Here is a 20767-nt window from a genome sequence, read left to right as displayed (position 1 = left end):
GGTTGTAAAGAAACTGCAAGGATATTTAAAAAATGATTATCGCCACCCACAGCTCCAATCTGCTAATTAAATTTGCCAATGACACAACATTGATTGGCCTTATCTCAAAAAATAATGAGGTGGCCTACAGTGGTGTCAAGAAAACGACCTCTCCCTCAATGTCGCAAAAACAAAAGGAGCTGGTTGTGAATTACAGGAGGAATGGAGATGGGCTAACCCCTATCAACATCAATGGATCTGGGGTTGAGAGGATAAACAGCTTTAAGTTCCTCAGTGTCCTTATTTTGTACACACACCAGATGTTTGATGAAAAAGGCACAACAGCTCCTCTTTCACCTCAGATGGATGAGGAAGTTCGGTATGGGCCCCCAAATCCTAAGAACTTTCTAAAGGGGCGCAATTGAGAGCATCCTGACCGGCTGCATCACTGCCTGGTGTGGGAACTATACCTTCCTTAATCACAGGACTCTGCAGAGAGTGGTGCAGACAGCCCAGTGCATCTGTAGTTGTGAATTTCCCATGGTTCAGGACATTTACAAGAACAGGTGTGTAAAAAGGTACCTTCAGGTATGTACATTTAGATGGAGACGTAACGTAAAGATTTTTACTCCTCAATTATATGAAGGATGTAAGAAACAAAGTCAATTCAATTAAGGGCTTCAAATAACAGTCAAGATGTGGGGTTGAGATTGCAAAGGGAGCTGGAAAAGGCATGGAATATGGGATTGGGAAAATCAGGTTGGTGTTGGATCGCAAGAGAGAGAATTTGTTGAACGCCTATGAAATGGCTATTTAGAGCAGTTTGTCCTTGAGCCTACTCGGGGAAAGGCTATCGTACATTGGGTGTTGTGTAGTAACCCAGATCTTATTAGCTTAACGTAAAAAATCCCTTGGGAGGCAGTGACCATAATGTGATCAAATTCATTCTGCAATTTGAGAGAAAGAAGCACAAGTCATATGTATCAGTATCACAATGGAATAGAGGCATGAGAGAGGAGCTTGTCTGGGTGGATTGGAGGAGGATACTGGTGGGGATGACGGCGGAGCAGAGATGATTGAAGTTTCTGGGAATAATTCACAAGGTGCAGGATAGATATGTTCTGAAATGGGAAGGGTAGACAACCATAGCTGACAAGGGAAGTTAAGCAATGCATAAAAGCCAAGGGAGGGGCATATAAGGTAGCAAAACTGAGTGGGAAATTGGATGCTTATGAAGCTTTTAAAATCCAACAAAAGGCAACTAAAAAAAGCTCACTTATATAAAGAGTAAAATGGAGGTGAGAGATATTGGACCACCGGAAAATGATGCTGGTGAGGTAGTAATGGGAGGACGACGACAAAGAAATGGCAGATGAAATTAGTAAGTACTTTGGTTCAGACTTCACTGTGGAAGACACTAGCTGTATGCCAGAGCTCCGTGAGTGTCAAAAAGCAGGAGTTAGTGCCATTGCTATTACAAAGGAAAACGTGCTAGGCAAACTGAAAGGTCTTAAGGAGGATAAGTCACTTGAACCAGATGGACTACATCCCGGAGTCCTGAGAGAGGTTGCTGAAGAGATAACAGATGCATTGGTCATGATCTTTCAAGAACCACTGGATTCTGGCATGGTCTCAGAGGACTGGAAACTTGCAAATGTCACTCCACTCTTTTAAGAAAGGAAGAAGACAAAAGAAAGGAAATTATAGGCCAGTAAGAGTAATGTCAGTGGTTGGGGAAGTGTTGGAGTCCATCATTAAGGAAGAGGCTTCAGGATACTTGTGACTAATGATAAAATAAGTCAGTCAGCATGGATTCTGTGAAGGGAAATCTTGCCTGACAAATCTGTTGGAGTTCTTCGAGGAAGTTACAAGCAGGATGGACAAAGGAGAGGCAGTGGATGTCATTTATTTGGATTTTCAGAAGGCATTTGATAAAGCGTCTCACATGACGCTGCTGAACAAGTTAAAATCTTATGGTGTCACAGGAAAGATACTGGCATGGATAGAGGAATGGCTGACAGGCAGGAGGCAGCGAGTGGGAATAAAGGGGCATTTTCTGGTTGGCTGCCAGTGACTAGTGCTGTTCCTCAGGGGTCAGTATTGGGACCGCTGGTTTTCACATTGTTTGTCAATGATTCAGATAATGGAATTGATGACTTTATGGCAAAGTTTGCAGATGATACGAAGATAGGTGGAGGGGTAGGTGGTGCTGTGGAAGCAATGTGATTGCAGCCGGACTTAGACAAATTGGAAAATGTGGCAGATGGAATACAGTGTTGGGAGATGTATGATAATGTATTTTGGTAAAAGGAACAATAGTGCAGACTATTTTCTAAGTGGGTAGAAAATTCAAATATCAGAAGTGCAAAGGGACTTAGGTGTCCTCGTGCAAGACTCCCACAAGGTTATTTGGGAGTTAGAGGGCAAAAGTTTAAGGGTAACACGAGGGGGAATTTCTTTACTCAGAGATTGGAAGGTGTGTGAAACAAGCTTCCAGTAGAAGTGGTAGAGGCAGGTTCGGTATTGTCATTTAAAGTAAAATTGGATAGGTATATGGACAGGAAAGGAATGAAGGGTTATGGGCTGAGTGCGAGCCAGTGGGATTAGGTGACAGTAAGCGTTCAGCATGGACTAGAAGGGCCGAGATGGCCTGCTTCTCTGCTGTAATTGTTATATGGTTATATTTCACAGGTTGCATCTGTGATAAAGAAGGCAAATGCAATGTTGACATTTATTTCAAAGGAATAGAATATAAAAGCTAGGAGATAATGCTGAGCCTTTATTAAGGCACCAGTCAGGCCGTATTATCAACAGTTTTGGGGCCCTTATCTTAAAAAGGACATGTTGTCATTGGGTAGAGTCCAAAGGAAGTTCATGAGGATGATTTTGGGGAAATGAAGGGGTTAACATATGAGGAGCGTTTGGTAGCTTTGGGCCTATACTTACTGGAATTTAGAAGAATGAGGAAGATCTCATTGAAACCTACCAAATGTTGAAAGGACTAGATAGGGTGGATGTGCAGAGGATGTTTCCTACGGCAGGGGTATTCAGAACTAGAGGGCACAGCCTCAAAATTGAGGGGTGACCTTTTAAAACAGAAGTGAGGAGTAATTTTTTAGCCAGAGTGGTGAATCTGTGGAATGCTCTGCTACAGACTGTGGTGGAGGCCAGCTCCTTGTGTACATTTAAAACAAAAGTTGATTGATTCCTGATTGGTCGGGCATCAAGTGATATGGCAAGAAGGCAGGTGGTTAAGGTTGATGGATCCAGGATCAACCATGATGAAATGGCATAGCAGACATGATGGGCTGAATAGCCTAATTTTGCTCCTATGCCTTATGTTTTTAAGGTGGGCTGAAAGGCCTGTTTCTATGTTGTATAATGTGATGACTGATTTGGTCTTATCCACAAGGAACTTTGTCAAATGTCAATATGGACAGAATCTACTGTCTTAACTTCTTAAAACACTCATTCAAGTTTATATGACATTACACCATGGTATTCCAAGTGCACTTACATCCTAACCCAAAAATTCTTCTCAACAGCTTCCCTCCCACTGCCTTGAGTCTCAAAGACCTATAATCTCCCGGATTATTACTATTAACCTCCTGAAATAAAGTAACAGTACTAAAACACAAAATTAGATTTTAAATGCAAAACAAAATAAATAAACAGATATTAAAAAACAATTTAAGTGAAATAGAGGGTTATGTGGGATAGAAAGCTTCGATTGATAGGTTAAAAGGTTGGCATTGTTCGGTGTTTATGGTTTTCCTCCACCATAACAGACAATAACAGAGGTTGAAGGGGGCTTTAGTTTGTCCAGGGTGGGGGGAGTTCATTCACTCACCTCCATCAGACATAGCAGTTGGATTTTCTCCATCAGCCGCAGTTCATTGGCCCTCAGGTCCGGCTGCAGACACATAACAGTCAGACTATTCATCAGTAACCTGCTGAAGTACCCTGCCCACACCATTCCCAGTCACACATCTCCTCCGAATGAGTCTCTCCCCCACACACCAACCACCAGCTCCATGTGATCCATTTCTGCAGCTTCCTGCAACAGCAACCCAGCTTTTCTCCCACCTGTCCCAGCCAACCATGTGCACAGCCCTACCCACCTACCCAACCTGCCACCTTTACTTCCACCTTCGGAGCCACAGTCCTGCCAAACCAACCTTCCTCCTGACCATACCTCTTCATGCATTCCACCACTCCAAACCACTGGCCCACGCAACCCTAGCTCCACAACAAGGCGTCTTCACAATCTCTACCCACTGGACAGATATCCCATCCATATCCCACCTCTAGTGCCTCCCCTCCTCATTATCCACCAACAAGTGTCCCACCCACAAACATCTCCCCCCCCCCCCAAGAATATCACACCTGCTGCCCCCAGGATGTCTTCAGAGCCTGGAACTTCTCCACGTTGCCACTGTTGAAGGCATACAATGTATCGATCAGCCACTGCTTGTCGGTGCTCCGGAGAGATTCCAACACAGGATGCATCAGCTGGAGACGGTCACAAGACAATCCAATGTCACTCACACACAATGACACAGTTACAGACAGGCAAACACTTCCTACCCAGAAACACTCTCCGGGTAAATTCCCTCATCCAGAGATACTCACCGAGTAAACTCTCTTACCCAGACACACTCACTGAGTGAACTCCCTCACCCGGACACATTCACCAGGTAAACCCCCTCACCCAGACACACTCACCGGGTAAATTCCCTCACCCAGATACACTCACCGGGTAAACTCCCTCACCCAGAGACACTCGCTGGGTAAACTCTCCTCACCTACAGACACTCACCAGTTCCCCGAAGTTATAGACACCTTCGCCCAGCAGTCCTGCCAGTCCCAGAGTGAACGCTCGCTCCTGGTGCTCGGCCACTGCAGGAAGAGGAAGGAAGATTTACAATAAGTATGCTGCAACAAACGTCTGGGGTCAATGGGTTGAAAGAGCTAGCACTGAGGAACTATTGATGAAACAGGATGAGATGTTCCACCCATGCACTGCTGAGCCTCCTCATCCAATAACGCAAGGGCTCCCAAGCACGTGGACCACAAACTCAAGCCTTGACCACAAGTTGGAGGGTGGGAATTAAAGTTAAGTATCAACAGCATTTGTCACTCATACATCAAGGCATGCAGCAAAATGTGTGGTTTTGAGTCAAAGACAACCTACACGTACAATGAGTACAACTAACCTAATTCTCCCTCTACACGTTATGGTCTTATGGAACGGGACTGGGAGATAAACGGCCAAGAGCTGAGGACCTGCAGCCTCACTTCTGGCACCACAGGAGCTGCCCTGGACATAGCAATCAGACCCGTTATATCTGCCAAAGTACCATACTGTTATAGGGTTCCCAAAGACAAGATTTCAACTAATGTACTTCACTCGGTAAGAAAAAGCTGGGATTTAGACAACACACAGGAGAAGAACTAGGCCATTTGGTCCATCAAGTCTGCTCCTCCATTCAATAATGGCTAATCCTTTTTACCCCTCCTCAGCCCGACTCCCAGGCCTTCTCCCTGTAACCCTTGATGCTATGTCCAATTCAGAACCTATCAAGCTTTGCCTTAAATACACTCAACGACCTGGCCTCCAAAGCTGCCTGGGGTAACAAATTCCATGATTTCACCACTGTCTGTCTAAAGAAATTTCTTTGCATCTCTGTTTTAAACGGACGTTTAAATCTCCTCATCTAAGTCCCTCTGCAGCCAACCTGTTTCCTCCACCAATCTTCCTATCATCTGCAAACTTGGCAATCAAGCCATCTATTCCTTCATCTAAATCACATATACAGCATAAAAACAAGCGGCCCCAATATTGACCTCTGTGGAACACCACTATTTACTGGCAGCCAATCAGAAAAGGATCCTTTTATTCCCACTCACTGAATCCTATTAATCAGCCAATGCTCTAAGCATGTTAGTAACTTTCCTGTAATACCATGGACTTGGTAACTTGGTAAGCAGACTCATGTGTGGCACCTTTCAAAGGCCTTCTGAAAATCCAAATATACAACATCCACTGCATTTCCTTTATCTATCCTACTTGTAATCTCCTCAAAGAATTCCAGCAGGTTCATCAAGCAAGATTTTCTCTAAAGGAAACCAAGCTGACAGCTGACTTTGTCCTATCTTGTCCTGTGTCACTAAATACTCCTTAATAATTGACTCCACATCTTTCCAACCACTGAGGTCAGACTAACTGATCTATAATTTCCTATCTGCTGCTTTCTTCCTTTCTTAAAGAGTGGAGTAACATTTGCAATTTTCCAGTCCTTTGGCACCTTACCAGAGTCCAATGATTTTTGAAAGATCATCACTATTGTCTGCACAATCTCTATCATTACCTCTTTCAGGACCATAGGTGTAGTTCAGCTGGTCCAGGTGACTTATGTACCCTTGGGTCTTTCAGCTTTTGAGCACCTTCACCCTTGTAACAGTAACTGCACTTACTTCTCTTCCCTCACACCCTTCATACCTGGCACACTGCGAGTGTCTTCCACAGTGAAGGCTGATACAAAATACTCAATTAGTTCATCTGCCATCTCCTAGTCCTGTTATTATTTCTCTGGCCTTATTTCCGAGCAGTCCTATATCCATTCTCATCTCTCTTTTTTTTACATACTAGAAAAAGCTTTTAGTATCCAATTGTTTGCTAGCTTGCTTTCATATTTCATCTTTTTCCTTTGAATGATTTTTTAGCTGCTCTCTGTAGGTTTTTACAAGCTTCCCTATCCTGTGTCTTCCCACTAAATTTTTGCTTTCTTGTATGCCCTCTCTTTTGCTTTTACATTACCTTTGACTTCCCTTGACAGCCACACTTGTACTATTTTGACATTTGAGTATTTCTTTGTTCTTAGAATACATCTATGCTACTCTTCTGTCAACCCTGCCAGCATCTCTTTCCAACATATTTTGGCCCACTCCTCTCTTATACCACTGCAATTTCCTTTACTCCACTGATATATGCTACGTCAGACTTCAATTCCTCCCAATCAAATTTCTTCCATAGTGATTAATTAACCTGGTTATCGGTGGTGGATAAGATGGGGACTGGTTAACAGAACAGTTAGAATAAAACAGGTAACTTTCCCTTTGGGAGAGGGGGATTAACACTGAGATTCCAGTCGTTACAACCATTCCATTAATTCAAAAGAGGATAAGTGTAAAAAATATACCAAGCTGGGAAACAGTGAGTGGTGAGGACACAGTGAGGCTTCAGGTAGGCTGGACATGTGTGGATACTAGTGTTCAGAGAGATCTCAGTATCCCTGTTTGCAAATTAATGAAAGACTACACACAGGTGATAAGTTACCCGTAGAATAGAGAGGTTGAATACAAGAGCATAGACCACACCTGAAATACGGTGTACAGGTATGGCCTGTCCATGGAAGGAGAGCTCACACCTGGAATAGGGTCTGCAGATAAGGCCTTCCCATGGAAGGAGATACTGTGATGAGTACACAGAATTCATATACAGATATTCATATTCATATACAGTACTCAGACACAGCCAAGATTCACCAGATGCAGACAGCTCAGACAGATTGCACTGCACTCAAGTTTGCAAAGTCTGAGAGATGACAAAATTCTGAGATCACAGGAGGGAGGTGGGGGACATGGTCGAAAAACTTGGCTCCGACTCAAAATGACCATTTGGCCATTCAGAGAGGAAGCATCTTCACCAGAAGCTGGTGTACTTTTAGAATTCTCTAGTCAGGAAGTGTGTGGAGGCTCGGTCACCAGATACACTCAGGTCAGAGCAGTAGTTATTGATGTTGAGGAAAGCAATGAAAATGGGTGAGTGTAGGAAAGTGGTTTTATTGAACGATGAAGCAGACCCCGGGATTGAAGGAAAATCTCCCATTTCTGCTGAGGGGGAGTTTGCATTGCCAGACAAACAGACTGCACACAGAATTTTAGATCTTCCTAAAGGAACAGGTGAACGGCCACAGCTGGGGATTTACAAGCCCAGCAAGACCAAGATCAAACTTGCAGCAAGGCTTCCTTGCCATCTTTACCTGGAAGATCTTTGATGTCAATGCAGCCCAGAAACCTCAGGGCATCCTTGTAGTAGGAAGCGTAGTTTCCAACAATCTGATAATACTTGCTAGAGAGATCATAGAAGCGCCCGTGAACTGAAGTGATCCCTGGGAGGTTGGTGAGCATCTCATCTACCTCCTCAATTGTTTTCTGGAAAGAAACCAGTGAGGGTTATAGCCATCACAAAAATACTTTTGTTTTATAATCCTGCTCGAGCTCTGTTATTCGTTCAGCAATCTCTTGAATTTAAAAATCGCTCACAAAGGATAATTGGCAGGTCGAGTTTTTGGGCTACACTCCTAAACTGTGGACCTCAATAACTAAACCTGGCAGACTCAGTTGAACTTTTAAGATGCCAGCTAAAAACCAATTTATTTAACCCTGCCTTTAATTAACATCTTTTTGTCTTTAATTTTTATGTTTGCACTTTATCCCATTGTAAAGCACATAGTTTGTAAGAAAAGCGCTCTATATAAGTCATTATTGTTCTTATTCTGAAAAACACATACATCTGGGCAAGATGGGACCAGTGACCAACACAACTAACAGCGATGTCCTGCAAACTGTTCACGAAACTACTTCTCCTTCTTTGTAATATACTTCTACTACTGACCTGTGTGCGATTGGACCCTGGAACTTTACATTTTGATAGTGTATTTTTGGGCTAATGAGCAATCCTGCACCTTTGCTGTCTCTAGGGGAAGTCGGTGTAGTTGAGAACGAAGTGAGCCTAAACACAGAACGCGAACCTGTGACCAGCTCTAATTCTCTACCAACTCACCAATTAAAGGGTTGAGCAAGATTGAAAACAACGAGGATGAGTGCAGAAGGTGAGCACTGTCTGCCTGCATTTGACTGGTTTCCCTTGCAATCTCACTTGCTGCTGCTGGAGGAGGTGTCTTGGGTCTTAGGCAAGGTTTAATCAGTGTGGTTTGTGGATTGGACTCATTTTTAGAGAACTGTGCAGCTCATGTTATATGTGTTTCTTTTTTTATTGCTATTTTGAGCGATTTTGATTGGGCTGCCTGACTCTACGCCCTGCAGTTAATGAACAACACAGCGCTAAATTGAACTGGACTGAACTAAACTGAACATTCCTAGATAGTTTTGAGGACTCTGCAGTTTGATGTTTGATATTCTGTGTATTATTGATTCATTTTTTACTGTCTGCACAATTTGTTCTTTTTTGCATGTTGAGTGTTTAATGTTTTCTTTGAACAGGTTCCATGTTTCTTTGTTTCATGGCTGTCTGTGGGAAGACAAATCTCAGGGTTGTTTACTGTATACATACTTTAATAATAAGTGTACTTTGAATCCTTGCGCTGTGACAACAGGAACAAAAGAACAACAAACTGTCAGCTTAAGGACCAAATGCTAGGAGGACAAAGGGTTCCAAACATTCACAAGTTAGGTGGGCATACGAAACAGAACCACACACCTTGGGACATGTACCCCAATTGAAGCTGCCTCCAATTCTTCTCAGATCCAGGACAGGAATTGAATCCTGTAAAAATCACCATCCTGCCCTTCCCACAATGTGGCTGAATTCTGGTATTTGTGATAATGGAGAAGTCTCTCACTTCCCAACGCCTTCTCTGCTAAGCTGCCTTGACAACACAACTCTTGCTCCAACACCATTGCTGAGTCTGCCCCACCACAGTGAATGAAGTTGCAGCAATTCTCTGTGGTTAATGTTTTTGTTTTCAATTTCCAGCACTTGTGTTTCTCACCCGTTTCTTGCTGTCCAATACCCTTTCCAGTCATTATACTGAGTGACCACTCCTTCTGCTCCATCCTTCAGGGATTTCAGACACTTTGCACCCTTCATTTCACCATTAATCCATCACAAACCTACCATCAGCTTCCAACACTTATCAAACCCTATAGAACTGTTCACCTTCCAAACAGTAGGGGAGAGTTTAAAACAGTGTGATGGGGAGGGAACCCATGGGTAAATTAGAAAGGGACAATCCAAGCAAGAAGCAGAAAAAGGCAAGCTTAAGATTAGAAGTATTTGTCACAAATACATCAAAACAAACAGTGAAATACATTGTTTGCAACAAATCAGATCAGTAAGGGAATGTTGCATGGCAACATAGAACGTCAACAACTCACTAACCCTAACCACACATCTCTGCATGTGGGAGGAAACTGGAGCACCCAGAGGAAACCCAAATTGTCACAGGGAGATGGTACAAACTCCCCAGAGAGAGTGCTGGGAACTGAACCCCTATCTTACAGCAGATGCTGTAGTGTTACACTCACCACTACAGTAACATGCATCCCAAATCATGCAGCAGTTCAAGTAGAAAAAAAGAGCAAGAATTAACTATTAGATGTTCCTCTGTGCCAATCCATGACCGACTCCACACTCCTTATCACCCTGACTCTCCATCACTGACACCACACTCTTGATCCAATTCCACCATCCATCACTGATACCACACTCCTCATCCCTCTCACCCTCCATCACTGATACCACACTCCTCATCCCTCTCACCCCCCACCAATCCTACTCCTCATCCCGTGTCACTGGCACCACACTTCTTATCCCCTTCCACCCTCCACTGATACCACACTCCTCATCCCGTCACCGACACCCCACTCCTCATCCCCTCTGACCCTCTGTCACTGACACCACATTCCTCATCCCTCTCGCCCTCCATCACTGATATCACACTCATCCCTCCTCCAGCCTCCATCAGACACCACTCCTCATCCCTCTCACCCTTCATCTGACACTCCACTCCTCATCCTCTCTGACCTTCCATCACCGATACCACACTCACATTTCCTCATATGCCTTGATGTGTTTTGTCTCTGTACCTCCATCTGCCACGTTACCATGTCTAGAGTCTACCCTGAACAGCATATTCCACACATTAAGTGGGTCACCCATGGGTCCAGCGAAGATCAGCCAGCAAGTCAGACAGACTAGCAAGTTTCAATGACGTGCTCTCATTTTTCCCAAACCTTTCATGCTTGTTAACAAATTTTCATTATCCCAATCCCATGTGTTTGCATGCCATCTTTTTACATTAACCTTATCAATTATCTTTTGAAAAGTGTATACACCAGTTCTTCCTTGTCTATTTCTGTTGTTGCATCTTCAAAACTTCCTCTGTAGGTTCACCAAACACAATCACCCTTTATAAATCTACAATCACTTTGTTTATACCAGACATTTTCCCAAGTGTCAACACTTTCTTTATTTTAGGAGCCCTGTTTGTTCCCCTCCATAGATGCTGCCTGACCTGCTGAGTTCCTCTAGCGTTTTGTCAGTCCGCTGGAGAAAATCAGCAGGTCAAATAGCATACGTGGGAGGAACTGGCCCATCAAGCCTGCTCCGCCATTCAGTAAGATCATGGCTGATCTGGCCATGGACTCATCCCCACCTACCTGCCTTTTCCCCATAACCCTACTCCAGGTGTGGCCTCACCAGTACCCTGTACAGTTGCAGCATAACCTCCCTACTCTTAATTTCAATCCCTCGAGCAATGAAGGATAGCATTCCATTTGCCTTCTTGATATCCTGCTGCACCTGCAAACCAACCTTTTATGATTCATGCACAAACACTCCCAAGTCCTTCTACACAGCAGCATGCAGCAATTTTTTACCATTTAAATAATAATCTGCTCTTTCATTTTTCCTTCCAAAGTGGATACCTCATATTTACCAACTTTGTACTCCAACTGCCAGACCCTCGCCCACTCACTTAACCTATCTATATCTCTTTGCAAACCTAATGATAACTTATCTATTTCCTCCCACAGATGCAGCTCAATCGCTGAGTTCCTCCAGCAATTTGTGTGTTGCTCCATTTCTACGTACACTGGATGCAGATTATCAACCCTGGGTATTTATTACCTTTCAGTGCCATTAATTTCTCTAACACTGATTTTAACTTGACACCAATTCTCATTAACTGCTGTCACTTCTTGCTTACCCATTATAAATCTCCCGTTTTAAACTTCTGTGGACGAATGTGTTATTGCTGAGTAAACAGCACTTGAGTAAATGCTGTTGACGGCACCTTCCAACACTCTGGTAGAGGTGACATTGATAGGGTGAGTAGATTTCTCCTACTTTTCTACACAGGAGATACCTAGGCAGTCTCCAAGGTGAACCAGACCAACTAGATTAGAAACACACTAAATTCTGAAGCACAAATTTTCAATTTGACATCTGGGATGCTGTCTGGTTCCACAAACGTTGCTGTATCTCGTTCACTCAGCAAATTCTCAATGTCATACAAGTGAATCTAAAGTGCTAGAAAACCAAATTTCTGGGGAAATCAATGGAAAGTATCAAATTGATTCAGGGAACATTGTGGTTGAGGGTCAAACCTGAACGGTGGTTTAGAAACTTACTCATACAGCATCCTTTGCTCCTGCAGAGCATAGGTTTAATCCCTGACTCCGAACTACTTAACCTTCAATTTCACTGCTTGCCAGTCCATCAGAGAACCAGCATGAGGATAAGACATGAGAGAATAGGACCAATCAAGTGTGACAGTGGAAAAGTGTGTATGGAACCGGAGAAGATAGAATGAATACTTTGCTTCAATATTCACTACGGAAAAGGACCTTGGCGATTGTAGGGATGACTTACAGCAGATTGAAAAGCTTGAGCACACAGACATTAAGAAAAAGGATGTGATGGAACTTTTGGAAAGCAACATGTTGGATAAGTCTTTGGGACCAGATGAGATGTAACCCAGGCTACTGTGAGGGGTGAGGGATGAGATTGCTGAGCCTCTGGCAATGATCTTTGCATCAGCAATGGGGACAGGACAGATTCCAGAGGATTGGAGGGTTGCAGATATTGTTCCATTATTCAAGAAAGGGAGTAGATAGCCATGGAAATTACAGACCAGTGAGTCTTACTTCAGTGGTTGGTATGCTAATGGAAAGATCTTGAGGGGCAGGATTTATGAACATTTGGAGATGCATAATATGATTAGGAATAGTCAGCATGGCTTTGTCAAAGGCAGGTCATGTCTAACGAGCCTGATTGAATTTTTTGAGGATGTGACTAAACATGTTGATGAAGGTAGAGTAGTAGATATATTGTATATGGATTTCAGCAAGACATTTGATACGATACCCCATGCAAGGCTTATTGACAAAGTAAGGAGGCATGGGATCTAAGGGGACCTTGCTTTGTGGATCCAGAACTGGCTTGGCCCACAGTGGTTGTAGACGGGTCATATTCTGCATGGAGGTCGGTGACCAGTGGTATGCCTCAGGGATCTGTTCTGGGACCCCTTCTCTTAATGATTTTTATAAATGACCTGGCTGAGGAAATGGAGGGATGGGTTAGTAAATTTGCTGATGACACAAAGGTTGGGGGTGCTGTGTATAATGTGGAGGGCTCTCAGAGGTTACAGCATGACATCAATAGGATGCAAAACTAGGCTGAGAAGTGCCAGATGAAGTTCAACCCAGGTAAGTGTGAGGTGGTTCATTTTGGTAGGTCAAATATGATGGCAAAATACAGTATTAATGGTAAGACTCTTGGCAGTGTGGAGGATCAGAGGGATCTTGGGGTCCGAGTCCATAGGACACTCAAAGCTGCTGCGCAGGTTGATTCTGTGGTTAAGAAGGCATATGAAGCATTGGCCTTCATCAACTGTGGGATTGAGTTTAGGAGCTGAGAGGTAATGTTGCAGCTGTATAGGACCCCAGTCAGACCCCACTTGGAGTACTGTGCTCAGCTCACAGTCGCCTCACTATAGGAAGGATGTGGAAACTATAGAAAGGGTGCAGAGGAGATTTACAAAGATGTTACCTGGATTGAGGAGCATACCTTATGAGAACAGGTTGAGTGAATTTGGCCTTTTCTCCTTGGAGTGGCAGAAAATGAGAGGTGACCCAATAGAGGTGTATAAGATGATGATTGATCGTGTGGATAGTCAGAGGCTTTTTTTCCAGGGCTGAAATGGCTAACATGAGAGGGCATAGTTTTAAGGTGCTTGGAAGCAGGTAAGTCAGGTCAGGGGTAAGTTTTTTTTAGGCAGAGCGTGGTGAGTGCGTGGAATGGGCTGCCAGCGATGTTGGTGAAGGCGGATAAGATAGAGTTTTTTAAGAGGCTCCTGGATAGGTACATGGAGCTTAAAAAAAACAGAGGGCTATGGGTAACCCTAGGTAATTTCTAAAGTACATGTTCGGCACAGCATTGTGGGCCAAAGGGCCTGTATTGTGCTGTAGGTTTTCTATGTTCTATGTTTCTAGAATAGAATGGTCTTTTAATTCTACCTTTGTCACCGGCAGATCACCAACATTTAACTTCAATGCCCCAATCGCCGTTTTGCAGAGAATTACTGCCTCATCACTTGATTTGACCTAAATAAAGACAAATCATCAAACTAAATAAAAACAGATTTTCCCCGGTAAAATTAATACAAGTGAAATCACAGCAAAATCAAATACAACAGATTTACACACAGTAAAGTCAATACAATGGGAGTCAAAGCACTGACCTTTTCTTTTGTTTTTTCCAAAAACGTTAAAGCCACATTCGGATCTACAATTAAACAAAGCACATCAGCAGACACCCGAGGAGAGCAATAGCTCTTTATTAGGATAAAGAAAATCCCCGAAGTACAACTTGTACAACTCAAAGTACAAGTGTTATACTGTTAATGCAGTACTGACCCTCCCTAAATATTCCACAGTAGCACATTTAACATTTACTATAATTCATAACATATTCTAAAATAGAAATGCTATAATATTTAGAACATAGAAGAGTAGAGCATAGAACAGGCCCACAATGTTGTGCCGATATTTTAACCTACTCTAAGATAAATTTAACCTTTCTCTCACATATAGCCCTCCATTTTTCTATCATCCATGTGCCAATCTAAAAATTTCTTTAATGTCTCTAATGTATCTGCCTCTCCCACCACCCCTGGCAGCATGTTCCATAAACCTTCCACTCTATGTAAAAATCATACCTCTAATATCCCCCTATACTTTCCTCCAATCACTTTAAAATTATGCTCCCTCATATTAGCCATTTCCATCCTGTGAAAAAGTCTCTGGCTGTCCTCTCAATCGTTGTCTCTTAACATCTTGTACACATCTATCAAGTCACCTCTCACCCGCCTTTGCTCCAAAAAAGAAAAGCCCTAACTTGCTCAACCTATCCTCCGATGATCCTCTCTAATCTAGGCAGCATCCTGATAAATCTCCTCTGCCCCTCTCTAAAGCTTTCACGTCCTTCCTATAAAGAGTAATAGAGATAACCCTGGGAATTATACACTAGGACCCTACTCCAAGTGTGAACTTACCAGGGGTTTATAGAACTGCAGTATTATCAAGCAGTTATTAAACTCAGTTCCCGACTAATGAAGGCCAATAAAGCATATACCTTCTTAACAACCATATCAACTTACACTGCAACTGAGGGTATTATAGATGTGGATTCCCAAGATCCTGCTATTCCTCCACACTAAAAATTCTGTGATTAACCCTGTACTCTGCTTTCTACAGGATGACAACTACTTGGAACCACAAGATCTGTACCTTATGGTATGTGGCTGCAGACATGGGTAATCCATAATTCCTTCAAACCTGGAAAGGTACAGATCAATCAGAAAACAAACTCGGATCAAGATCACTGGTGAGAAAATACCTAGTTCCATTATTGAAGAGGAAGGTGCTGAGGATGAGTGCTGACATCCCCAACTGTTAAAATCCTAGTGAAAGCTCCCCACTTCCCCCACCTGTCCAAGTCCTTGTGTAGTTCCCACGCTTCCACCTGTCTGAGTCCTTATGCACAACTCCCCACTTCACCCACCAGTCCAAGTCCTTATGTAGACTCTCCTCTTCCCCCACCTGTTTGAGTCCATCTTCAGACTCCCTGCTTCCTCAGTACTACCTTCCCCTACACCTATCTTTATATCATCTGCAAACCTGGACACAAATTCCAAATCATTGACATGTAACATAAAAAGAAGTGGTCCCAAAACCAACCCCTTAAGAACACACTAGGCACCGGCAGCCAACCAAGAAAAGCCCTCTTTATTCTCACTCCTTGCTTCCTGCCAGTCAGCCAATCTTCTATTTTGTGAAGGGAGAAACCCATCTCAAGTTCAAAGGACCCCTTCACAGAACTGTTTTTGAGAGCAAACAAACTAAAGTTAAAGAGAAGGAAGCGGAGAATTGCAACAATTTGGAAAGGTAGATGGATGGGAGAGATATAGAGGGCTAGGTCCAGATGTAGGTTCATAGAACTAGGCAGAATAATAGTTTGGACTAGGTGGGCTGAAGGGCCTGTTTCTATGCTGCAATGTTCTATGTCTCTAAGGTGAGCGAGGGATAGACAAAATAAAGGGAATGTCACTGATAGGATGGGATCAGGGTTGCCATGTAGATCGGTGGCTGTAGTCGTGGTTGAGTTATTGGTAGCAGTTAACACTTACAGCATTTCAAACCACCAAAAGTGTCATCTGGTGCGCTCCACAGCAACGAGTCAGTGCCAGATGTGTAACACAATATACACTTAGCAGTCCACTCCAACAACATCAATGGCTTTCTGATTAATGGGACAGGGAATCCTGATGAAAGGGATGAAATCTCATGGCGAGATTCCAAGAACCTCCCCCACACAGCAAGCAATGGGACTAGGAAAGCCTCCCCTCCAACACCGAGTGCAGGAACTTCATGGAAGTAGATTGTTTGTTAATCCCTGGTCAGGGAAACACTCACCTGTCATTTGCCTCACCACATGTAGAACAATTTCCACAAGGGACAGAGGGTTAATCCTGTAACAACACATTGCAAAAGCTTTCATCCACAGCAGAAACAATATCTCAGTAAATTCAAGTTTGCAACTCACTCTCTTTGCAAGGTTTCACAGCTCAAATTCCTGTGAGGCATCAAATTAATGTCCCAGATTCTACCTGCAGGCCTGGCAATGTGTAGACATGGACCCGAACTTGGCCATCTCCATCATGGACATTAGCCTCCCCACCACTGAGGATACCTTCAATAGGTGATGCCTCAAAAAAGTGGTAACCATCATTAAGGATTCCCATCATCTCAGACATGGCCTCTTTTCAATACTACCATCAGGGAGGAGGTACAAGAGCCTGAAGACACACACTCAATGTTTCAGGAACAGCTTTTTCTTCTCTGCCCTCAGATTTCTACATGGACAGGAAACCCATGAACACTCCATCACTATTTTTGGTCTCTTATTTGTATTAATTTATTTTAAATTTTCATACGTATATTTCTTATGATGATTGATAGTATTTGTTAAGTATTGCCTCGTACTCCTGCCACAAAACTACAAATTATGACTTTTGTCAGCTGAGTCTGATTGTGAAATGAAGAATCTATCCCCTCAGCAGGAAGGTCAGCAACCAGCTAAGTAACCAGAAACATGACATTGAGCTGAGCAAAATCTTTCCCCAGAATGAGTGGGGAAGGCTGGTGAGTGTGAGAGAGAGAGGTTCCACAACATTTAACCTGGAGCACTGGAATTACAATAGGCATGAACCAAGAACTGAGAGTTACCATTGGTCTCAACAGCTGTGTGTGGATGAGAGGGAGGAACAGGACTTGCTTTGTTGTTTATGTTCTGTGTTATTCTGCCGAGCAGTGTGGACATGCTATGTAGGCGCTGGAATGTGTGGTGACACTTGCAGGCTGCCTCCAGCACAAACCCCCCACACAGGCTGTGTTGCTTGTTAACACAAACAACACATTGCACTCTATGTTTCAATGTACATACAATAAATCTGAATCTGAATCAAAAACTCCAGTGATCACGATTTGACTACTCAACAATCCCAACTCTATCCTCCCACTCTCCACTCCCTTTCCCACCCACAACTTCTCCTCCCCTTTCTCCCTCCCCCTACCTCCTGGGGCCACGGTACCCCTGCTACATTTCAACTTGTGGTTCACAGAATGAGGCATCACAAACTTGTTTTTAAAAAAAGTGAATTAAATAGTCCAGAAAATCTGCTAATATGACACCAAGATCCCGAGCCTGCCACAGCAGGGTCAAGGATGCAGGAGCAACAAAGAGGGTACAGAGGAGATTCACCAGCATGCTGCCTGGATTAGAAAGCCTGCTTAGACTGAGATGGGATAGGCTGGTTTTATTCACAGGAGGCTGACGGAAAGCTTATGGAGGTTAATAAAATTACAAGGGGAATAAACAGTATCACTAGACTAGAACAGGAGAGTGCAAGATTGACGTGAGAATGGTAAGTTCGAAGCAGATCACAGGGAAGAATTTTCTAAACCGAGGGTGGTGGTTATCTAGAACAAGCTGTCTAAGGTAGTGGTGGAGACAGGCACAACCTTCAAAAGGCATTTGGACAAGTAGGTGAATGGGAAAGATACAGGCCTAATGTGGGCAGATGTGATTAGGGTAGACAGTCAGTATGGACCAGGACCCATTTCAGCATTGCACAGTTCTGTTTATTGCAGCTTTCCAGGAAGGACCTGAAATGGAAACGTGCAGCAAATTCCAATACATTAAGCTCAACAGTTAGGAGTAAAACTCTCACCTGTGTTCAAACTCACTGATAAAATTTTCATACAGCTGAAAGAGAAAAATATCGAATTATAGAGATACAATTAGAAAATTAAAATAACTGTAAAAAAGTACACTGTGCATTGCCTACCTTAATTAAACCATCGCCAGTGGCAAAGCAAGGGTTCTGGACAAAGCTTTGCAGTCGCACTGTCAGCTGGTGCCAGAGTCTGTGGTTCAAAAAGGAAGGTTGAGAGAAAGAAGCACGGTCTAGCACAGACCCAGCCCCCGCAGCAGACCCAGCCCTCTCCTTATAAAGGCAAGGAAACCCACCCCTCTTCTCTAACAACCCATGATCCCATCAAGAACCTGAAGCCCTACCCCCTGCTCAAGCTTCTCAGCCACACATTAATCTGCCATATCATCCTGTTTCTACAAAGGCAACAATCCAGAAATTACTAACCTGGAGTTCCTGCCTCTCAGCTTTTTATCTAGCTTTTTAAATTCTCTTTTAAGGATCTCTTTGCTTTTCCTTCCTATGTCATTGGTATCAATACATACTAAGACATCCAGCTGCTCTCCCTCCCTCTCCAAAATGCTGTGGACACAATCCAAGACGTTCCTGATCCTGGCGCCAGTGAGGCAACATACCATTAGTGTGTCCCGTTCACATCCACAGAACCTTCAGTCTGTTCCCTGTCTACTGAATCCCCTATTACTACCACTCCCCTCCTCTCTCTTTCCCTTCTGTACCACAGACCTTTGCTCAGTGACAGTAACCCAGTCTCCATAGCATTATCCTGGGAGGTCATCCCCCACAACAGTATTCAAAACGGCATAGTTATTCTTGAGGGGAATAGCCACAGGGGTGCTCTGTACTAACTGTCTACTTACATTTACATTTCTCCTGACAGTCACCCAGCTACCCACCTCCTGCAATTTAGGGGTGACTCCTTCCCTATAACTCTGATTGAATTATCTCCTGACTCTCCCGAACAAGCTGAAGGTCAACCAGCTGCTGCTCCAGATACCTTACAGGGTGGGTGCACTTCACGCAGATGTAGTTCTAACATCTGGCATGAAGAGCACACAGCAGCTATTTACAATACAGTTGGACCTCCTTATCCACGGGGGATTGATTCCAGGACCCCCCACGGATACCAAAAAACGTGGATGCTCAAGTCCCTTATATAAAATGGTGTAGTATTTGCATATAACCTACGCACATCTTCCCATATACTTTAAATCATCTCTAAATTACTTGTAATACCTAATACAATGTAAATGCTATGTAAATAGTTGTTATACTGTATTGTTTAAGGAATAATGTCAAGAAAAAAGTCTGTACATGTTCAGTACAGACACAACCATTGTAGCTCTTCTAGGAACGCTGATGCTGCCTCGGCATCAGCTGATCCCGATTCTCCCCTGAACTTTAAGTTCTTGAGGCTGTAGCACTTTACATAGCTATCCAGCCATCCCTTCCTAGCTTTAAACTCCTTCCTCTCACTCATAACACAAGTAGCAAACGAACGAGACGCGAGGCAAACAATGCTCAAACAACGAGTAATACTTTTAATCATCTCTAGATTACAGTACTTATAATACCTAATACAATAGAAATGCTATGTAAATAGTTGTTACACTGTATTGTTTAGGGAATAAGGACACTTTGGAGGAGGCTCAATAATACTTAAGTCAGGACCTGTGGAGGTTGAGGGCTGAGGACCACTTCGGCAAGTGACATGCCACTTTTCAAAAGATCTATGATTTCTACTTTCTTGGCGGGAGATAGCACTTCACGCTCCCTCTTAGCCTTTGAGGAATTGCTTTGACCACTTAATTGCTTTTTACACAGAAACAAAGTAGCAACCAAATGAGATTTGAGGTCAAACGACGAGAACTTCCGGGTTTTCCTGATCCACAGTTGGTTGAATCCGTGCATGCAGAACCCGCGGATAAGGAGGGCTGACTGTACCAGATACAGTAAGAGAGGGAAAAAAAACTGGAACCTTAAAAGAAGCTTACCCAGAGCTAGCACCTCAATTGAACTGAAGCCTCCTTTGTATCCAAACCTGACACTCCTACTCTCACCACTGGCCTTCTCCCAGCAATGCCCCTTCTGTACTTTTAACAAGCACCGCTAACCTGTGAGAAACCTCATAGCTGTGACAAAAATCCATTACCAAAATCAGATTGGTAATGGATCTCAAGACAGTGAGC

At 43.4% G+C, this 20767-nt stretch overlaps 1 protein-coding gene across 1 annotated transcript in view; it reads right to left on the bottom strand.

Moving 5' to 3' along the window:
* Nucleotides 1-20767, bottom strand: part of psmd13 (proteasome 26S subunit, non-ATPase 13) — a 58978-nt gene that overhangs the window by 20483 nt on the left and 17728 nt on the right. The window contains exons 2-10 of the mRNA XM_073050000.1: nucleotides 18696-18774; nucleotides 18579-18613; nucleotides 16762-16817; nucleotides 14529-14572; nucleotides 14305-14391; nucleotides 8025-8196; nucleotides 4799-4878; nucleotides 4366-4491; nucleotides 3830-3892 (exon numbers count right to left, since the gene is read on the bottom strand). Of these exons, the coding sequence (XP_072906101.1) occupies nucleotides 3830-3892; nucleotides 4366-4491; nucleotides 4799-4878; nucleotides 8025-8196; nucleotides 14305-14391; nucleotides 14529-14572; nucleotides 16762-16817; nucleotides 18579-18613; nucleotides 18696-18774 (742 nt within the window). The remainder of the gene's footprint in view (nucleotides 1-3829; nucleotides 3893-4365; nucleotides 4492-4798; nucleotides 4879-8024; nucleotides 8197-14304; nucleotides 14392-14528; nucleotides 14573-16761; nucleotides 16818-18578; nucleotides 18614-18695; nucleotides 18775-20767) is intronic.

The sequence above is a fragment of the Hemitrygon akajei genome, chromosome 6, assembly GCF_048418815.1.
Source record: "Hemitrygon akajei chromosome 6, sHemAka1.3, whole genome shotgun sequence".
In the NCBI taxonomy this organism is placed as follows: Eukaryota; Metazoa; Chordata; class Chondrichthyes; order Myliobatiformes; family Dasyatidae; genus Hemitrygon; species Hemitrygon akajei.
The sequence above is the reverse complement of the archived record's forward strand: the minus strand, read 5'-3'. Positions and strand labels throughout refer to the sequence as shown.